Source organism: Apteryx mantelli, chromosome 2 (assembly GCF_036417845.1).
Source record: "Apteryx mantelli isolate bAptMan1 chromosome 2, bAptMan1.hap1, whole genome shotgun sequence".
Taxonomy (NCBI): domain Eukaryota; kingdom Metazoa; phylum Chordata; class Aves; order Apterygiformes; family Apterygidae; genus Apteryx; species Apteryx mantelli.
This window is the reverse complement of record NC_089979.1, coordinates 35661276-35681699: the sequence shown is the minus strand read 5'-3', so window position 1 is coordinate 35681699 and position 20424 is coordinate 35661276. Positions and strand designations below refer to the sequence as shown.

Below are 20424 nucleotides of genomic sequence, written 5' to 3'. Positions count from 1 at the left end.
ATCTTTTGTCCCTCATTCTGAAGGATACTTTATTGGTGGCAAATTTGAGACAGGTTAGATTGGAGCTCCCAAGCTTAGTTTGCTCCATTACCACTATTAGCAGCCGCAGCTCCTGGCTTCCTAGGTTGCACATGTTCATCTTCCGTCTTCCCAAACCAAGAGGTCAGTCTGTGTTTCCACTTTCCTATCCTCAGAACCAACTTGCAGTTAGGACATCAACCCCTGCCCATTTATTTCCCTCTTTGTGCCAATTTAGGACCCTAGTCCCTTACACAAGGCACAATGAACCTTGCCTGCTCCCTCTCATCCAACATGCAAAATCCTGAGATAGGAGCACATGTTCAGGACTGACAGGATTACTGCAAACACTGTTTCCATGTGGGAGCAGGCACTGAAGCTAGAAGTTGCCACTTCTCAAAGCAGCAAGTTGATGGTAGCTGCACACATAATGGCTCTTACCCCACAGCATAGGTAAAAAACAGAGTTTGGAGCTGCTGCTGTTGCACACTGCATTAGGTGCCCTAATGATGTGCATAGCACAGCCTGGGAGTCCTTTGGCCTTCCGCCATTGATTGTAGTAATTGTGAGGGTTCACAGGCATGGCCTGGACGGACATTACTGTCTTCAAAGAACTTGATCTTGTTCATGTGAGTACATGCTCACCGGGGATCTGTGTGGACAGCACTTCTTAAAGAGTCACAGTTACCATAGGGTAAGTAATCACTTTTCATTTTGTTTCCTTAAAGAAACATTTAAAACCGAGGATGACTCTATAATGCCATTGATATCTTTAAGTCTATCATTATTATGACTAATGTTTCTAGGACTGTTATTCTGGTTTACAAACTGATTAATTTCAGGAGTTGAAACTAGATTTACTGTTCTGTATAGAAGACACAATGACACAAACTGGCACTGGGCACTGTGTTCCCATTATAGCTGTCTTATTTTGAAAGAAAATAACCATGAAACTAATATTTTCCTTTATTGTGATTGGATACTCTAAAAAAAAAATGAAATGCAAGTTAGGAGGAGGATTGTTGGTTCTATTTATTTGATGTCTTAATTATCATTTTACTTTGCATATCAAATCATGTTTTAAAACATTTTCGAGTGCAGCTATTTGTTCACAGAATCACAGAATCGCTGAGGTTGGAAGGGACCTCTGGAGATCATCTACTCCAACCCCCCTGCTCAAGCAGGGACACCTAGAGCATGTTGCACAGGATTGCGTCCAGGCGGGTTTTGAATATCTCCAGAGAAGGAGACTCCACAACCTCTCTGGGCGACCTGTTCCAGTGCTCTGTCACCCTCACAGTGAAGAAGTTTTTCCTCATGTTCAGATGGAACTGTCTGTGTTTCAGTTTGTGCCCGTTGCCTCGCGTCCTGTCGCTGGGCACCACTGAAAAGAGTCTGGTCCCATCCTCTCGACACCCTCCCTTCAGATACTTGTACACATTGATAAGATCCCCTCTCAGTCTTCTCTTCTCTAGGCTAAACAGGCCCAGCTCTCTCAGCCTTTCCTCATAAGAGAGATGCTCCAGTCCCCTAATCATCTTTGTAGCCCTTCGCTGGACTTGCTCCAGTAGTGCCACATCCCTCTTGTACTGGGGAGCCCAGAACTGGACGCAGTACTCTAGATGTGGCCTCCCCAGGGCTGAGGAGAGGGGGAGAACCACCTTCCTCGACCTGCTGGCAACACTCTTCCTGATGCACCCCAGGATACCATTGGCCTTCTTGGCCACAAGGGCACATTGCTGCCTCATGGTTAACTTGGTGTCCACCAGCACTCCCAGGTCCTTCTCAGCAGAGCTGCTTTCCAGCAGGTCAGCTCCCAGCCTGTACTGGTGCATGGGGTTATTCCTCCCCAGGTGCAGGACCCTGCACTTGCCTTTGTTGAACTTCATGAGGTTCCTCTCTGCCCACCTCTCCAGCCTGTCCAGGTCTCTCTGAATGGCAGCACAGCCCTCTGGCGTATCCGCCACTCCTCCCAGTTTTGTATCGTCAGCAAACTTGCTGAGGGTGCACTCTGTGCCTTCATCCAGGTCATTGATGAAGAAGTTGAACAAGACTGGACCCAGTACTGACCCCTGGGGGACACCGCTAGCTACAGGCCTCCAACTAGACTCTGCACCACTGATCACAACCCTCTGAGCTCTGCCATTCAGCCAGTTCTCAATCCACCTCACTGTCCACTCATCTAGCCCACACTTCCTGAGCTTGTCTATGAGGATGTTATGGGAGACAGTGTCAAAAGCCTTGCTGAAGTCAAGGTAGACAACATCCACTGCTCTCCCCTCATCTACCCAGCCGGTCATTCCATCATAGAAGGCTATCAGATTGGTTAAGCATGATTTCCCCTTGGTGAAGCCATGCTGACTACTCCAGATCACCTTCTTTTCCTCCACATGCTTGGAGATGGCCTCCAGGATGAGCTGCTCCATCACCTTTCCAGGGATGGAGGTGAGGCTGACTGGTCTGTAGTTCCCTGGGTCTTCCTTCTTGCCCTTTTTGAAGACTGGGGTGACATTGGCTTTCTTCCAGTCCTCAGGCACCTCTCCTGTTCTCCATGACCTTTCAAAGATGATGGAGAGTGGCTTAGCAATGACATCCGCCAGCTCCCTCAGCACTCGTGGGTGCATCCCATCGGGGCCCATGGATTTGTGGGTGTCAAGTTTGCTTAAATGATCTCTAACCTGATCCTCCTCGACCAAGGGAAAGTCTTCCTTCCTCCAGACTTTCTCTCTTGCCTCCAGGGTCTGGGGTTCCTGAGGGCTGGCCTGAGCAGTAAAGACTGAAGCAAAGAAGGCATTCAGTAACTCTGCCTTCTCTGCATCCTTCGTCACCAGGGCACCCACCCCATTCAGCAAAGGGCCCACATTTTCCCTAGTCTTCCTCTTGCTCCTGATGTATTTGAAGAAGCCCTTCTTGTTGTCCTTGACATCTCTAGCCAGATTTAATTCCAAATGGGAATTTAGCCTTCCTCGTCGCATCCCTGCATACTCTGACAATGTTCCTATATTCCTCCCAAGTGGCCTGTCCCCCTTTCCACTTTTTGTATACTTCCTTCTTCTGGTTGAGTTTTGCCAGGAGCTCCTTGCTCATCCATGCAGGTCTCCTGCCTCCTTTGCTTGACTTCCTACTCATAGGGATGCACTGCTCTTGAGCCTGGAAGAAGTGATGTTTGAGTATTAACCAGCTCTCTTGAACGCCCCTTCCTTCTAGGGCCCTAACCCATGGGATTCCTCCAAGTAGGTCCCTGAAGAGGCCAAAGTTTACTCTCCTGAAGTCCAGGGTTGCAATCCTACTTAGTGCCCTGCTGCCTCCTCGCAGGATCCTGAACTCCACCATCTCGTGGTCACTGCAGCCAAGGCAGCCCCCGACCTTCACATCTTCCACCAGTCCTTCTTTGTTTGTTAGTACGAGGTCCAGCAGCACACCTCTCCTTGTTGGCTCCTCCACCACCTGTGTCAAGAAGTTGTCACCAATGCTCTGCAGGAACCTCCAGGACTGTTTGTGCCTAGCTGTGTTGTCTTTCCAGCAGATATCAGGGTGGTTGAAGTCCCCCATGAGAACCAGGGCCTGGGATTGTGAGGCTACTTCCAGTTGTCTGTAGAAGGCCTCATCGACTTCCTCATCCTGATCAGGTGGCCTGTAGTAAACACCCACAGCAGTGTCACCCATGCTAGCCTGCCCTTTAATCCTTACCCATAAGCTCTTGACTCGCTCTTCATCCACCCCTAGGCAGAGCTTGATACATTCCAGTTGCTCTCTCACATAAAGAGCAACTCCACCACCTCGCTTTCCTGGCCTGTCTTTCCTAAAAAGTACGTAGCCATCCATGACAGCACTCCAGTCATGCAAGCTATCCCACCATGTCTCTGTAATGGCAATGAGATCATGGCCCTGCGACCGCACACAGATCTCTAGTTCTTCCTGTTTGTTCCCCAAGCTGCGTGCATTGGTGTACAGGCATTTCAGGGAGGTGATTGAGCATGCAGGTTTCCCAGGAGGGGTAAAAGAGGGTCCTCCATAGCCACATCCCATGCGCACTTCCCTGGCTGCATTCACCTGCTGGAGGCATCCCGACTTGAGCAGTCTTTTGCCAGCTACCCTGGCACTATAACTCTCCCCTTCCCCCGTCCTTCCTAGTTTAAAGCCCTCCTTACCAGGTTGGTCAACCTGTTGGCAAAGACCCGCATGCCCCGCCTCGTGAAGTGGATCCCATCTCTTGCCATCAGTTGTCGATCTTCAAACAGGGTCCCATGGTCGTAGAAACCAAAACCCTGTTGCCAACACCAGCGGCGCAGCCAGTCGTTAACTTGGAAAGTCCGTTTTCTCCTCCTCTTGTCAATCCCCCTCACTGGCAGGATTGAGGAGAAGATGACCTGGGCTCCCAGACCCTTGACCACCATCCCCAGAGCTCTGAAATCCTGCTTGATGGTCTCCAGTTTGCCCTTGGTGTCATTGGCGCCCACATGAAAGAGCAGCAGTGGGTAATAGTCCGAAGCATGGACGAGCCTAGGCAGTCTTTGCATGACATCTCTCACACGAGCCCCCGGCAGGCCACAAACCTCTCTAGACAAGAGGTCAGGTTGGCAAATAGATGCCTCCGTCCCCTGCAGCAGGGAGTCCCCCACAACAATCACCCGCCGCTTCTCCCGGGCGTTCCGGCAGGGCACAGGGTCTGTTGTCCCAGGTACTTCCCTTGCAGCCATGCCCATCTCCTCCTCATCCTGGAGGGCACTGAACCTGTTCTTCAGCTGCAAGTCTTCGGGAGGAGTAGGAGCCTTTCTCCTCCCACGAGCAGTGACCAGTTTCCAGCCTTCTTCTACGGTGTTATGATGTACCGTTTCACACGGCACAGAGCCCTCCAGCAACTCCACTGCTGTGGGGGGTTGGGACTCCTGGAGCTGTACAGTCTCCGAGAATACCCTGTCTATCTCCTGCTCTGCTTCTCGGATGCTGCGCAGCCTACTGACCTCCTCCCGTAACTCCCTTACCTGACGACACAGCTCGTCAACAGCAGCACACCTCCTGCAGGAGAGCTGGCTGCCAGCCCAGGCCTCCCGGAGAGGCCCCAAGCACTCCCTGCAGCCTGAGACCTGTAGAGCTGCATCTACTGTCAGAGGGTCGGTCTGGGTCCAAGCCTCTGACACAGCAACTCCAGCAGCCGCTGGGGAACGCGCTGTGCGGCGTGTCACAACCATGCTTGAGGAGGTGTACACCACAGGGAACAGAAATGAAGGTACCTTTGTGTGCCCTGCTGCGCAAACTGCTGCGCAAACTGCTGCATCTGTTCACTGCCTCTGTTAGCTGTGCTTCAGATTCTTAAAGATGACTTGCAAATTTTGAAAAGAGAATATTCCTCCTTTTTAATATTAAAAGCAGAAATAAGTGATTTTGCTTAGGGCTTTAAGGTTGTTTTTTTTTCTTTGACTCTAGATGTTAGAAAATCAGGTATTGGCTAACCTAAAATTATCTGGGTAGTTGGAGAGTTAGTATAGCTAGTGCCTCATAGATAATAGAAAAGCTGATTAATTATGAGAATTACAATCTCATACATTATAAAACAGAAGAGTAAAAGAAGTCTATTTTTGTTATGAGTTTCCAAGTGGGTTTTAGGTATGTATGTACATGTGACTGCATTTTGCAGTGGGATGCTTCTCTGCTTCATGTGGAGAATAATCTGAAATGTTATGCATTAAAAATTGTTCCTAACTCATCTGGTTGAGAAGAAAACTTAGTAATACTATAGCTATAAGCAGTTATAAGAAGAATGGTACATCTTTGTCCAGCATTCTGCCTCAGAGATTTTCTGACCTCAAAAGCTTCTGAGAAGGGTGGTCTAAAAATTATAATTGTAATAGACAACTTTGGTATTCTGCCCAAAAGAGACAATCTTTTAACCAGTAGTTAATTTACTGCTGCAAAGTTTAAGAATTTTCTTTATCTTCTGTTTTTGTTGAATCCTGTCAAAAGTAGCAGATGTTTTCATTATTCATATAAACTTTTCCTCCTTTATATGTATCTTGCTAAGCTCTTTGATTTAATAATGGTCCTGTAGAAGTTGAAATCCCCTCATTTTGGATCCACTGCATTGCAATGTTGCTGTATTTCTAAGGTGGTAAATATGAGCATCTGACCTTCCTCCTTCATTCCATTCAGTGTTTTAAATACATCTGGCCTTTACCTTGCTTATTTACTGGTTGCAGTTGCTACAGTTTCTCCTGGTACGACAGTATTTCCATGCCTCTGATGGCCCATCTCTGAGTCCATCTGTTTTTTGCTCAAGATACTTTAGATGTGTAGTGAGAATTGAACATCTTAAGCGTTTAAGAGAAAATGTTCAACAGGGTTGATGGGACATTAAATAGATTTTTTTTTTTTTTTAAACAGGAAATAGTCTGTAAATACCAATAGTAAAGAGACTAAATCTGTAAGGACTTAGTTCATTAAATTTATGTGGCTGTTTTAAATATTGACTATTTATTGTGGGCTACTTAAGTAGAAACATCTGGATAATGAAGTTTTTCCTTTTTGTTGTGGTAGTGGGAGATGTTGAGATAGGTATCACAGGGTAACTAATTTATAAAGGTCTTGCTGGGAGAGGGACTGAGCAGTCATCATCATTTTTCTCAAAAATAAAGCGATCTTGGGACCTTCAAAAGAGGAGGTGAGAGTTATGTCCCCTGTCTTGTACATTAGTTGAGAACAGAGGTTTCAGTTTTTCTTTGGGTACCAGAGCTGTTTCTACCACCTGCCTGAATGTAAAAAGCCCCAAATAAATGTTCTTATCTGTCAGAAAGCTTCCCCCAGTTTCTGTGAAATACTTTTGCCTTTGATATGTGTTCAAGCATGCCGGTTCGCTCACATACATGCTTACCAGCAGAGGAGGTTGGGGCTGTGCAAAGTTGAACTCAATACCAATATAAAGAATACTTTACAGGAGTGAATGGAAGTGAGAAAGTGTTGGTGGCAGGGAAACGCTACATTATTTCAGGGCCTCCTGCCACATATCATGAGCCTAATATGCCACATAGGGTATGTGCTCTCTTTAGCGTTTTGCCTTTATGTACCTGGAAGAGTTGGAGGGGATAAACCTCTTCCCTACAATGAGGTGCTGAACATGTTTTCAGTATATACCTGTGTTATCCAGAAGACCTTCTAGCAAGAGAAGGAGGACATATTGCATATTTACAAAAGGATAGTGGAAAAGAAAAGGGAGAAATAAGGGAAATTCCAGAAGGGCCCTCTGAATTTGCTCAGGCACACCTAGACTTGCCCTGTATTGGGATTTACCTGTAGAATGTACATCATTAAGAGGCTTTATTATTTTTTTAAATTAATTTTATTTTCCTTTGCAGGTCACCTTTTAAGCTGCTATTTCCTGTATAATTAAGCAGAATGAAGGCATTAGGTTCTAGTAAAGTTGGGCCTAATCCAGAAAATCTTCTCTTATTCAGTCTTTTCTGAGTAAGAAACTCAAGTCTGGGCCCAGCATTTTATGTGTTTTGTTATTATTTCTAGATTATTTGTGGTGTGTGAATTTTTTGTTTTGTTTTTAACTTTATTGAAAACTCCTTTGCATTTGTCTAATTTTATCTGTTTATGTGTTACTATCCAGCATAGCATTAGTTGAAATGATGTAAGTATACTTAAAGTGCATAAATGCTACTGATAATGCAAGAACAATTGATTCATACTGTTTGTAATTAACAGTACATAATGTTTTGTGCATGGGTTGGATCTATCCCTTTTAACTTTTCCTTTCTGATTCTTTCCAACCACCAGTCTTGCCACATCCCAGGCTTTCTGAACATGCTGGTTTCACTAGAGTCTAGTCCATTCTTCCTTTTGTTTTTCAGACCAGTAAAAATGGGAAGTACTGGATTCTGGTTTCCTCCAAGAAGAGTCAGCGGAACTGGTTAAGACCAAAATCTGAGGACTTTAGTGGGCAAACATCAGGTGTGCATTAAACAGAAGCTGCTTTAATCCTGCTTTAAGTATATGCTTCTTTAAATTGGTATTATATATGAGCTTTTGTATAATGTGCTTGCTATATTTTATACTGCATATAGTCATTCATCCTGCAGTTGTGAAAGCACCAATAAGAATGAGGATTGTAAGTGATAATATGTTGAGACACAAACACGCAATATTACTCATAAAATTCTTTCAGCTGGTCTTTGGAAAGTGTAATATTTGAGGATCAGTGTTTTTTTAAGTTTTATCTCCATTGCTCAGTCTATACATCCACAAGATAAAAAGAGAGTGGTTATTTGCTATTCAGAGATCAATACTGAAGTTCTTAATTACCTTATCTGTTGAGAAATGATACAGAGATAATAGTGCATACACGTTTTTAATAAAACACTATCATTGTCAAAGATTGAATCCACACTATATTTGTTTTAATGATGCATTTTTAAGGACACTTAAATGCAATTCAAAATCAGCTTAATTAATTTTGATCATAAAGAAACAAAACTTGAATTCCTTATCCTTGTGAATGTTCTGACTTACATTTGATACAGCAACTAGGTTACTTGAAGTTTTGGAGAAGATCAAAGTAACATTATATTGGCCTGAATATAAGATGGCCTCAAAACTGAGGTGTGATCCTCATATTTAGCACAGACACAAGAAGTTGTCCAAACTTTAACAATTAAACCTGCTATGCTGTTCCACAGCAAACACTGCTTTTGGCCTCACACCAGACCCTGCACATCGCCCTTCTGCATGGCCTAATATTATCCTGCGTCTGCCCAGCTTGATGCATGCTCAATTTCTCCCCAGCTGCCCCACAAGCTCCTACAGCTTACTGCATCCTCCCGTCCTTACGTGTTCCCAGCCCCCATGCAGTGCTCCCACACCTCTTTGGCTGCACAGCTGCATCCTCATTTCCTGCGTTGTCACCCCCCCCATCCACATGGCAACTCACCCCCCAGCTGTGCCTCCTACCCTTGCCATCTGCTTAGCACGGAGACCACTTGCTGCTGAGCACCGGACCCAGCACGATCATGTTAATCCCACTAGCCTAAACCAAACTGCAGACCTTTCCTCTTTGCTGCTCCTCCTGCCTGCCCCTTCTCAGGCTAGGTGTGGATTTGGCAGGGAGGCTAACGGGGTCGTAGCTCTGTCTTCCCCCATTGACACAGTAGGTGGTTTCCGACTGACAGACTCCTGGAGCTCCTGCCCTGGCTGTGCAGGGAGGTCCACTGCCTGCGGCAGGTCTCCTAGGTGCCTATGTGGTATAGATACACCATATGTTATCATCGAGTGACTTGGATTCCCCCTCCCAAAGTTCATTTGTCAGGAGAGGATAGGCTAAGACAACAGTTCATTCTATATTCAGGCCAATATGCATAGAAGACCAGTGTGTTAATTTGTGGGGAAGTACAATTAATTCTATTACCAGATTCTGGTTAAAGTGTACATTGAAAAATCTTCCAATCTACAAATTTGTCACAACTTTTTTGTGGATCATAACCTCCTTTTGACTACATTGGCAGCTCCATTGAAGTCTTTGGAGTTGGTCTTCATTTATTTTTGTTGCAGAAAAAGACTTTGGTCTCAAGTTCCAAATAACTGTTTCATTTCTTCACTCGTGAACTGGAAAGTTCCTCAAAAGAGAGGAACTAAAATTAAGCTGATTCTTTGAAGGCCTGTGTATGTTCCCACTCATGGGATTGTTGTCCTCAAGCTTTGTCCCATGAGTTGGAATGAGTCAGAGACAAATCTAAAATAATAAAGGTCCTTAAAGAAACACCTTTTCTGTCACTGGGTATCTTTAAAAAGATTAGTGGTTTCATACAAAACTTGGGGGGAGTGGGGGGGAGGTGGTCTTACAAAATGTTTGTGATTTAAGAATGTATTATAATCTGCTATTCAAAGATTATAGGTTTTGAAAAGTAGCAGATTTCCATCTTGATCTGCCAGTATTTCTTTCCTCTTTCTAAGACAAGGGAAAAGTTATGGGGAGGAGGGAGGAAGAGGCATAGACAAAGACATACTCTGTATATGCATTTCAAATGGAAATCTCAATCCGAAGCATTCCTAAAATGCACATGCAGATATTAAAGAGGCACCTCCCCTTCCCCCTCTCGCCCTCCCTGCCCCCAGCACACTGCGAAACACGCAGCCTTGCCTTCCTGCTTCCTCCCCATGCCATGCTGGGGCTATTGCAACGATTATTTATTTTCACACCGGTTGCACCCGCACATTGCTCTCAGCTCCTTTTTCCGAGCAGTTTGCTCCCTGCGTGTCCAGGACGCGGAGCCCAGCCTCCGTGGAGCAGAGCGGGCAGCTGCAACAAGGGCCACGAGACTGTCCAGCCTCCTCTGGCTGCCAGTGGGGAAGGATTCGTTTTGTTTTTCGGGGCGGTGGTGTGAGGCTGAAGCAGCTGCGGCCTGGTGCTCCTCGCCCGGCTCCGGCTGGCCCCGCTCCACCTGTCCAGACAGCTGCCGGCTTCCCTGGTGCTGCGCGGGGGCAGCCGGGCCGGCGTGGGGGCTGCAGCCCTGCGCAGCCACCCGGCCCGGCCCGGCTCTTCCCGGGCCGCCCCGGTCTCAGGTGCCTGCGAGCCAAGGCGCGCAGCTGCGCCCGCAGGCACCGAGGCCGGCGGCAGCTGCGGGAGCCACCCACGAAACTGGGGGCTGCCACTTTGCTAGGGAAAGGCCAAATTCGGCACTTGCCGGTCCTGCCCCTGGTTACGCTGAAGGCTGCCATTGCATCTTCCTCCACGCTCCCCGGCACGGCTGCAGACCTAACGGTTGGCCTTTTCCGCAATGGATGGCTCCGGTTGTGGTATCTAGAGTAGCAATGGTGCTCGGATGCTTAAAAAAAGCTGTCAGCCGCTTCTGACAATGACAGATTGTTCAATACCCTGTAATCACAGATGCCCAGTTGCTACTGTACATTACCAGATTTTGAATTTAGAGCTGTTCTTGCCAACACATCTTATATGAGCATCATATGCCTCCTTTAGCTGAGAGTTCGATGCACAGTTCGTCATGCCCTGCAACGGGCCGTGATCCTCCCGGAGCGACTGGCTGCGAGCCTCCCTCCTGAGCTGAGCCAGACCTCCCCATTCACAACACTTGCATCCTGCAACGTAGTGTGAGGAGCACGGGTGTTTCCAGGGTTGGGCTGGTAACCTAAGCTGTGAGATTTCTGTTATTCCTATGACAAGTATTTTTTAGCAGAGGATAAATTTACAGGAGAATTTTACTTGTCATTAAAAATGATCGGAAATGTGTACATTTTATTAGAATGCATACATACATACATATATATACAATAATCAAAATGAGCTGGTATACCAGAGAATATGAGCTGTGCACCCCTCAGACAGTCAAAATATGTAACTACTGCTTTCCATGTAGATTTTCAAACATACAGTTGTATTTCAGGACTTAAAAATTTTCATTTTGATAACTGTGTATGTGCATGTGTGTGTGCATGTGCGTGTGTATGTACAAACACCACAAGCACAGCATTAATTCCTTTGAAATCAGAAGCTGCCAAAAGCCATCTTCATATGTTCTGAAGTAAGTTCTTTGTTTGATGCCTCCTGTAATCTGACAGAAACTTTGCTGTTCTCCATCAATGCCTGAGGGGAAAGATGTGAGGTGTAATTTCAGGGCGTATGTGGATCTGTTCATCCTGAGCAATGCATTTTAAGAGTTGCAGCAAATAGTGTAAAGAAACCTACAGGTATTACATTAGACCAGCTGAACCTAATTTTATTTTTAAGTTTTATTCAGAAGCATCACATAGCAAGTAAACTTCAAAATTTAAGTTTAGTTACAAACTAGTTGTTTCTTATTTTTTTTTTCCAGTCCCCTTTTGCTTTCTTTTACGACCACATGAAACTTGAGAAGCCATCTAAAGCTAAATCATTTAGTGGAGTTGGGCAATTCCCAAGTGTCCAACAAGAAGGCCTGGTTTAGGCTGCGATGGCCACTGTCATTCCTGGTGATTTGTCAGAAGTAAGAGATACCCAGAAAGTCCCTTCAGGGAAACGTAAGCGTGGTGAAACCAAACCAAGAAAAAACTTTCCTTGCCAACTGTGTGACAAGGCCTTTAACAGTGTTGAGAAATTAAAGGTTCACTCATACTCTCACACAGGAGAGAGGCCCTACAAGTGCACACAACAAGACTGCACCAAGGCCTTTGTTTCTAAGTACAAATTACTAAGGTATTAAACTCTATTTATCTTTCAGATTATATTATCTATTTTATGTTGGCCGTGTTAAGCCTTGTAAAAGTATATATTTGTGTACGCCTTCAGCTGATTGCAGAGAGGATATGTTAATTAAAGTAGACGTGAGATTGTTTCTAGAATTCTAAATTACAGTACATAAGTTTACAAGCTAATGTCTTTGATTTTGTTTCTTAATTTGTTTTCTGTTTTTGTTTTCTGTTTGTTTGTTTTTTTAATGAGAATAGAATTTTCATTTGTATAAGGAATTGTCACAAGAAAAGAGTATGGACTGAAAAATCTTTTGGCTATGGACTTTTACACAAGTACTTTCCTACTTGCCTGTATACCCCTGTTACAGTAGCTAAAAACCACCAAAAACTAAAGTGTCAATTTAAGAGAAATGGCTCGTGTTTTGCTATATTTTAATTTGTCAAACTGTCTTTGTAGTGTCATGCTTTCAGTTAAAAGGTTCTGTTGCAAAGCAACCTTAGTGTAGTATTTAGCTGCCATTAAAAAATGAACACATGTATCTTTTTGATCAAAATAATTACTTACAGAATATATCTGTGTTTAAAGGCATATGGCTACTCATTCTCCTGAGAAAACCCACAAGTGTAATTATTGTGAGAAAATGTTTCACCGAAAAGATCACCTAAAGAATCACCTACATACACACAATCCCAACAAAGAGGCCTTTAAGTGTGAAGAATGTGGAAAGAACTACAATACCAAGCTTGGGTTCAAACGTCACCTGGCTTTGCATGCCGCAACAAGCGGTGACCTCACCTGTAAGGTATGTTTGCAGACTTTTGAAAGCACAGGAGTGCTGCTGGAGCACCTAAAAACTCATGCAGGCAAGTCATCGGGTGGAGTGAAGGAGAAAAAACACCAGTGTGAACACTGTGATCGTCGGTTCTACACCCGAAAGGATGTCCGTAGACACATGGTAGTGCACACTGGAAGAAAGGACTTCCTCTGTCAATATTGTGCACAGAGATTTGGGCGGAAGGATCACCTAACACGCCACATGAAGAAAAGTCACAACCAAGAACTTTTGAAGGTCAAAACAGAGCCAATGGACCTTCTAGATCCCTTTACCTGCAACGTTTCTGTGCCTATTAAGGATGAGCTGCTTCCGGTGATGTCTTTACCTTCCAGTGAACTGACATCAAAGCCATTTACAAACACTTTGCAATTAAATCTCTACAACACTCAGATTCAGTCCATGCAGAGTTCTGCATCTGCACACCAAATGGTTGCCACGTCATTACCATTGGGAATGCCTTGTCCAATAGATATGGAATCTGTCCACCCTTCTCACCAGCTATCTTTGAAATATCCGCTCAGTTCTACCTCATATGCAATTTCTATGCCTGAAAAAGAACAGCCATTAAAAGGGGAAATTGAAAGTTACTTAATGGAGTTGCAAAGTGGTATGCCTTCTTCATCCCAGGATTCTCAAGCATCTTCATCAAAACTAGGGCTGGATCAACAAGTAGGGCCACTAGATGACGGGTCTGGGGAGGTTTCCCTTTCCAAGAGCTCAGTTTCTATTAGCGAACCTCTAAACACCCCATCATTGGACTTTTCTCAGCTGTTCAACTTCATACCTGTAAATGGCCCTCCCTATAATCCTTCCGTTTCAGTGGGAAACCTTGGAATGAGTTATACACAAGAGGAGGCACATTCTTCTATGACTCAACTTCCACCACAAACACAGGATCCACAAGATCCTAGCAATAGTATAGGTCTTGGGTCTCTGCACTCATTGTCAGCAGCTTTCACAAGCAGTCTAAGCACAACCACCACCCTACCACGATTTCATCAAGCTTTCCAATAGGATGTACAAAGCTGGCTTATTACTGTCTATTTGTAGAAATGCCTTAGGTGACCATTTTTAACTTAGTGCCTATGATAAGACATTATAAATTCTCTGCTTTTGTACAGTACCGATCTCATGAAGCCAGTAAGAAATTTAAATTAACTTTTTAAAAATGTTTTGAAAGTGTTTATTCTCAACTGTTTACTTTGTTTTTTAAAAAAGTCTCATTGTATTGTTTTCATTTTCACTGCCAATTGACACACACTTAAAATATTCGATAGAAAGTCATCCCTACCAAACTTTTTATGCTCATACTTTTAAAAAACTTTTTCAACTGTATCAGTCATTCTGTTTTGTTGATTTCAGTGGTAGAATTGCCATTTTTACCTTTTATGTATTTTAATATTTGCAAATAATCCAGTTAAAATATATATCGCACAGATTCCTGAAGATTTGGGGAAAAAAATCCCCCAATCCCTTCCAAAAAAAACCCCTTCCCAAATGGCAACATCTGATCTGTTCTATTATGACAAATCTAAATTTTTTAAATAGATATATAAATCAGATTTTTCTGAAAACTTGTGTGTGTATATATAGAAGTCCATATATACACATGTACATATATATAACATTTTGACTTGTATTGAAGTCATTATAAAAAGTATTAAGAATTTGGCCATTTTCTGGCTTAAATTGCTGTGGCCTGTTAGAAATATTGAAAGAAATTTAGTTTAATTTTCTAGAACCATGATTTAACAGAATTTGAGAAAATCTCTGCTTGCTAAATGACAAATGTTTCCAGTTGAAATTGGAACTGTGTTGTGCTTTCATGACTCTGGTAGAGGGAAACAGGCAAAAACAATGGCTGATCTTGAAATATAAAAGTGTTGTAATTTAGTAATGCAGAATATTTTGTCGCAGTTTTTGTTTTAATTCTTAACTTGCTGTTTTTTCTCTTTAGTAGCACAGAAAGAGTACTGCATAGGAACCTTCCAATAGTGTATTCACATTTGTAGGCATCAGTCTTCTCCCAGCTGCCACCGCCAAAGGGTGGATCAAGTCCAGCCAGAAAGTGTTTATCTATTGTCAGTTCAATACTAGTGTGCAGTCAGAGAGTGAATGTAAATTTTGAAATACTTTTTTTTTTTATTGGAATGATCTTTTCAGTTGTGTTACATGGTGTGTTATGTCCTCCTAAGCAACAAGTTAGATGTTAATCACACTTTCTACACCTGGGTACTTGGTTAGGGATGTTTTGCCCGTCGCCAAGATTTAAAGACAGGACTCTTAGGAGTGAAGTAAAAGCATATTGCTTACACCACTTTTACCTAATACAGTATATTCTATTCCCCAACCCCTAATAACCAAAAGAGGAAAAAAAAAAAAACTGTGATGCATGAAAGCAAACTAGATTTGCTGTAATTCAATACTAACATTCTTTTCCTTGTCATTTTTGTACAAGGAATTAAAAAATAGAAATCAAGTACATTAATATTGCTCAAACAATAATGAGGGTTCTTATAAGGTTTTAAGTGGTTAAACTAAACATATACTTCACAGAAACAAAAGTTGCTCCCATTTAAGGAGCTTATGCTCCAGATGTTTTATCAGTAGCTCCTACTTTTTTTTTTAATTCTAGGAGCAATATGCAGGTGTAGTTTTACTATTTTATACATATGTGTATTTAAATTTTATTACTGAAAGATAACATTTTTATAAATGTGTTTGTGTTCCAAAGGCATTAAAATAAGGATGTATTAATAAGGAAAATACCTTTTCAAATTCTGCAAACTACTCCTAGATTTTGGGCTTAGGAGCGTATTATCTCAAAGTGGGCTTTTAGCTCTGCTTCAGGACTGCTTCCTCTGGTTTCTATGAAACAGATTGCTTGCTTACTTACATTTTTAGTTGAATGATTTGTTCAATATTGCTTTTTTCTCGTCACCTCTTTAAAGGAAAGAAAAACACTTACAGACAAACAGAGCAGAAGGCAAGTGGAACAGAATGTAATTCTAGTTTAAATCAGCAACCACAAAAGCACATAGGAGGAACTTGGTTTTATTCTCGATCTCTTACATCAATTTGAGATGAAGGTAAATGGACTTGGCTCCTCCAGTGGGCTATGTCCTGTGTGGAACTGAGCACCTGCGACTGCCCTTGGAGCCCAGGGGCATAGCGAGGGCTCAGCGTCTCCCGGTCTGCCCATCGTGTCCGAGACTGTCAGGCAGCGGAGGCGCTTGCAGTCTTGATGGACAGGGCTATTTGCTTGGGGCACCCTACGGCTGCACATACGCACGTCGTGAATTTCAAATCTGTCAGGAGTTTCTGTTCTGGCGCAGAGGAAGCTACTTCTTCAAGTGTTGCAAATTAGTTTAATCTTTACTGCCACTGCCAGTGCAGGATATTCTGACAGACTAATCGCTGCATTGCTGAAGGGATTTCATGTGCTGTATCTAACATTTAGCAAAAGACAGTGCCATCTGTTTATCAGTCTCAGTTGCTGATTAGACTTGATAAAAAAAACAACAGACACTTTGCCAACACCCATTTCTTAGTACATAGCCAGAATCTCTACTCCTTTCATAGTGCCTTAGCTTCCTGACAAGGGATTGACATTTCACTTCAGAGTTAGACATTTCACTTGAGAAATAGGGACCTCAGACAAGATATTGAACCTCATTCAGTCAGGGTTTCAGTCGGTGGCTACGTTGCGTGTGTTTGCCACTGAACTAGGATGCATGGTTATGTGGAAGCGGATTGACACTGTAAGCAATATTAACATTTTAGTGCTTTCGAATCTTATTTAGGCAGAGGCGTTATTGGTCACTACTAAAATGTCATTTTTTAAACCCTGTTTTCTAGATTTCACATTGATTCTTTGAGAGAGGGGGGAGGGCTGGCTGATCATGCACCACTCTTTGTGCAACTTCTAAACTTCTAGTAAGGTGTTTTTTTTATATATATATATATATATTTGTGTACTTGTTGCTTGTGCTTTATTTAGTAGTAAATTGTGGAATAGAGTGATTTATTGTTAATTTGGCAGTAGCGGTTTTTAAAAACCATATACTGACTGAAACATGAGCCAGAGCTGATTGCTTTATTAAGCTAATAATGAATGTTAAGAGTACATATTTTCAGGATCATTTGCCTAGTGAGCTAAACATGTATTATAGGCCAATATTTTTTAAAATAAAGCTTGGTCAACCTCTATGTTACACATATTACAAGATATAGCACTTTCAAAAAGAAAACCTAAACCTTTAAAGAAAATTTCTTACAGGTTATGCTTTTTATTATAAAACCTTTTATTATAATTTGTTTCAAGTGCCATTAGATTACGTATATGTAGGCCTTTGGTATAATGCTTTGTGTACAAAATGGTAGACATTGTAATTTTAAACAGGTACATTTTTACAGTGTTTTCTTATCAGTTTGCTATATTGCACAGAACCAGTGTGTCTTTCTTAAGGGTTTTACAATGGTTTTTATTAGGTTTACATGTTTCAAACTACACTGTCTTCTGCTGCCATTTTGAATACCAGTCAAAAAAAATTAGGAGTTCATCCTCACTGATTGTAAACTGTGTCCTCTGGAGTTTCAGATGATAAACTATTGCAAAAATATTTAACATGCAGTATTCAACATAGATTTTTTTATCATATCCTATCATCACTATGCTGCTGTCTGAAGTTAACTTAGGGCCTGATCCTGCATCCCTAAACGTCAAGGGGAGCAGGATTGCATCCTTGGTTATGTCTGTCTCATACACTGGTTTAGCAGCTCCTCCTATATTCTTCTCAGTCTATAGATAAGCCTCTGAAATACATGTACTTTTCTGCTATGGTGTAACTTGTATAGACTTAGCTGCCCATCCTGCATCTTCCCAGTGTACAAGTAAAACCACAGCCAACTTAGCATTACACCCAACAAAGAAATAATGCCACAGTAATTCAAAGTGTGTTTGGATAGTCCCAAAGTTTTTATGTAATAAGGGTGTCTTATTTTGTTGGAAGGCAGTGTCTTTTGATAACAGTTATCTAGCCCTGGAAGTGACACAGAACTGTTGCTAATCATATGTAAACACTTTTCAGTATAAGCTTCAGTGGTACAGTTGAACCAGAGTGAATGTTTATCTCCTCAGAAACACTCCTGCAATATTGTTATATTGGATCATGCTGCTAATGTAACTTGGGATACAACTCCTCTCATGGTGCTACAAACCTCCCTGTCTCATTCAGATGTATTTTTACCCATAGAAAAAAGGACTATACTAGACCTATAGTTGTATGATATATTTTTATACTGTGACTTAATTTGTCATTAATGAACTTTGTACAACACCACAATGTATTCATATGCACTTGCAAAAGTAAAATTTCGGACATGCAAATTTAAACGCTGACAGCCCAGCTCTTGTTCACAAAAGTAGATGACTGTTAGTTAAAATAAAATGTGGGCTTTTTATATGGTGTGGAGTGAAGAACATACTATATGTTACTAAAAGCCTTTGACTTTAGATAAAAACTGGGAAAGTATATTGGGGAATGATGACACACCCAAACCTGACTTGGATTGCTGAAATTATATTTTTAGCTAGTGAAAAAATTGTTTGGACTTGTATGCTAAAATGTTTTAATGATAAAAGTTTTGAGTCAAAAATAGAGAAAAATGAACACAGAAAACCCTGCATTCCAGACTGAATTTGTATATGTTTCTTGCATTTAAAATTTGCTATCCTGTGATATGGGAAATTGAGTTGCTTATCATGTATATGTACTTTAAAATGTATTCACAAACTACTGTTGTATTTGTATAAAATATAGACAAAAAGATTGCATATATATTTTTGTGTATAAGCTCTGTAAAATAGCAATCACATTATGAAGCTGCAGCAGAACTTCATTTTAAACATTCACATCCAAAGAAACAGACTATTTATTGTCCACATACCCTGATTATAAAATATACCTTGCTGCTATTAAACAATAGTGCTGCAGCTTCTTGTGGCCTACAGTGTTATGTTTGCTGTACAAAAATATGTGAACTCCACAAAATATATCAATAAAATTACAGAATGGTTTTAGTTAATGAATAACTTATGCCTGGCATTTTAATAGATAATCGTGATCTGCATGTTTGGAATTACAATAAGTAATTGTAGAGTACAGGAATTACAATAAGTAATAATAGAATACATCCAGTTTGCTGGGTGTAATTACTTTGATTTTGCAAAGGTATAACTATTTCTAATTTATGACTGGTAAAATGTCAGTTTTTCAGAAAATCTTACAGCATAAATATCTGCGTTTCATGATTTCATCAAGGAACAAATTGGATGATGCTAATTTATCTGTGACAAGACAGATCTGAATTGAAAGACGCGATTGAGCTTGCCATCAAATTGCACTTTGGAACTTGCTGTAAGAAACTGGAAGGTGAGTTTGGGGTTTTCACAGTGGGACTGGTCATTTGGGAGAAGAAGGTGAGTGATTCTCCATCACTTTACATTAATGGAAATAATTTATATTATTGTTATAGTTTTATGGTAAAATATACAGGTGTGGCATGTTTTGGACACAATGTATATGTCTCTGAAATGTTACTGGGAGAAACTTCTTTATATTGCCTTGTCCCACAGACCTCCCGTCTGCCTGGAACATTGCAGCTGAAGCCTCACTAAGAAGTCTGGCTCCAGTGCGTTGAGACAAGAGCAGCCTACACAGAACTGCAGACAATTGCCTCTGTGCTGGTTCCACGTAGTTGTTTCACTAGCATAGGCCGTTTGCCAGGAAAGTAAGAGACTAGCATTTGCCATGTGGCTGTTTCAAATTCATGTTTCATTTGCTTTCATGACTGTATTTTGTTAATATCCTCAGCACTGTCTGTGTTTTCCTGCTGTTGTGTTCCTCTCTTCAAATTCTTTATTTTTTAGATTTCTTCCTGTATCCCAGTCTGAGATAAATTATTGTTATGGAGAACTGTTGGCTTTTGCCTTCTCCCTACAAGGAATTTTTCCTTCCTTGTTATCCCTGCACCTTTCCTCTGAACAGACTTACCACTTCTGTGTCACAGGCTTCTAACTTGTTTGGAAGGGTTGGCCATATTATATTAAGTATCAGTCAAAAGCTCTACAGAAGCAGGAGGATGAGGTTCCTGTCATCATCTGTTTATTGTCCAAATTTGCTTGATCGGTATAGAAGGAAGATGAAGAAAAATCCATAGTAGGCCATTTAGGTATTAAAGGCTCTGCAAAACCATTTATTTCCCCCACAGACAGAAAACCACCCCGTTGTTTTGCTATCATTGCTAGTCTTGTCCACCATTGCTGAACTGGTACATCCTCCTTCCACACTGACATCCCCTGGAAACTTTGTCAGTCTCTGTGATAAGTGGA

At 42.0% G+C, this 20424-nt stretch overlaps 1 protein-coding gene across 2 annotated transcripts in view; it reads left to right on the top strand.

Moving 5' to 3' along the window:
* The window catches only part of PLAG1 (PLAG1 zinc finger), a 57033-nt gene extending 37911 nt beyond the window's left edge, over window positions 1-19122 (top strand). Inside the window, exons 2-7 of one of the 2 annotated variants that reach the window (XM_067290468.1) lie at window positions 7869-7968; window positions 11841-12024; window positions 12130-12199; window positions 12782-14171; window positions 15983-16967; window positions 18172-19122. In XM_067290468.1, the coding sequence (XP_067146569.1) occupies window positions 11958-12024; window positions 12130-12199; window positions 12782-14045 (1401 nt within the window). In that variant the 5' untranslated portion in view covers window positions 7869-7968; window positions 11841-11957 and the 3' untranslated portion in view covers window positions 14046-14171; window positions 15983-16967; window positions 18172-19122. The remainder of the gene's footprint in view (window positions 1-7868; window positions 7969-11840; window positions 12025-12129; window positions 12200-12781; window positions 14172-15982; window positions 16968-18171) is intronic. The other variant, XM_067290469.1, reaches the window with a different exon arrangement.
* Window positions 19123-20424: the final 1302 nt, after the last annotated feature.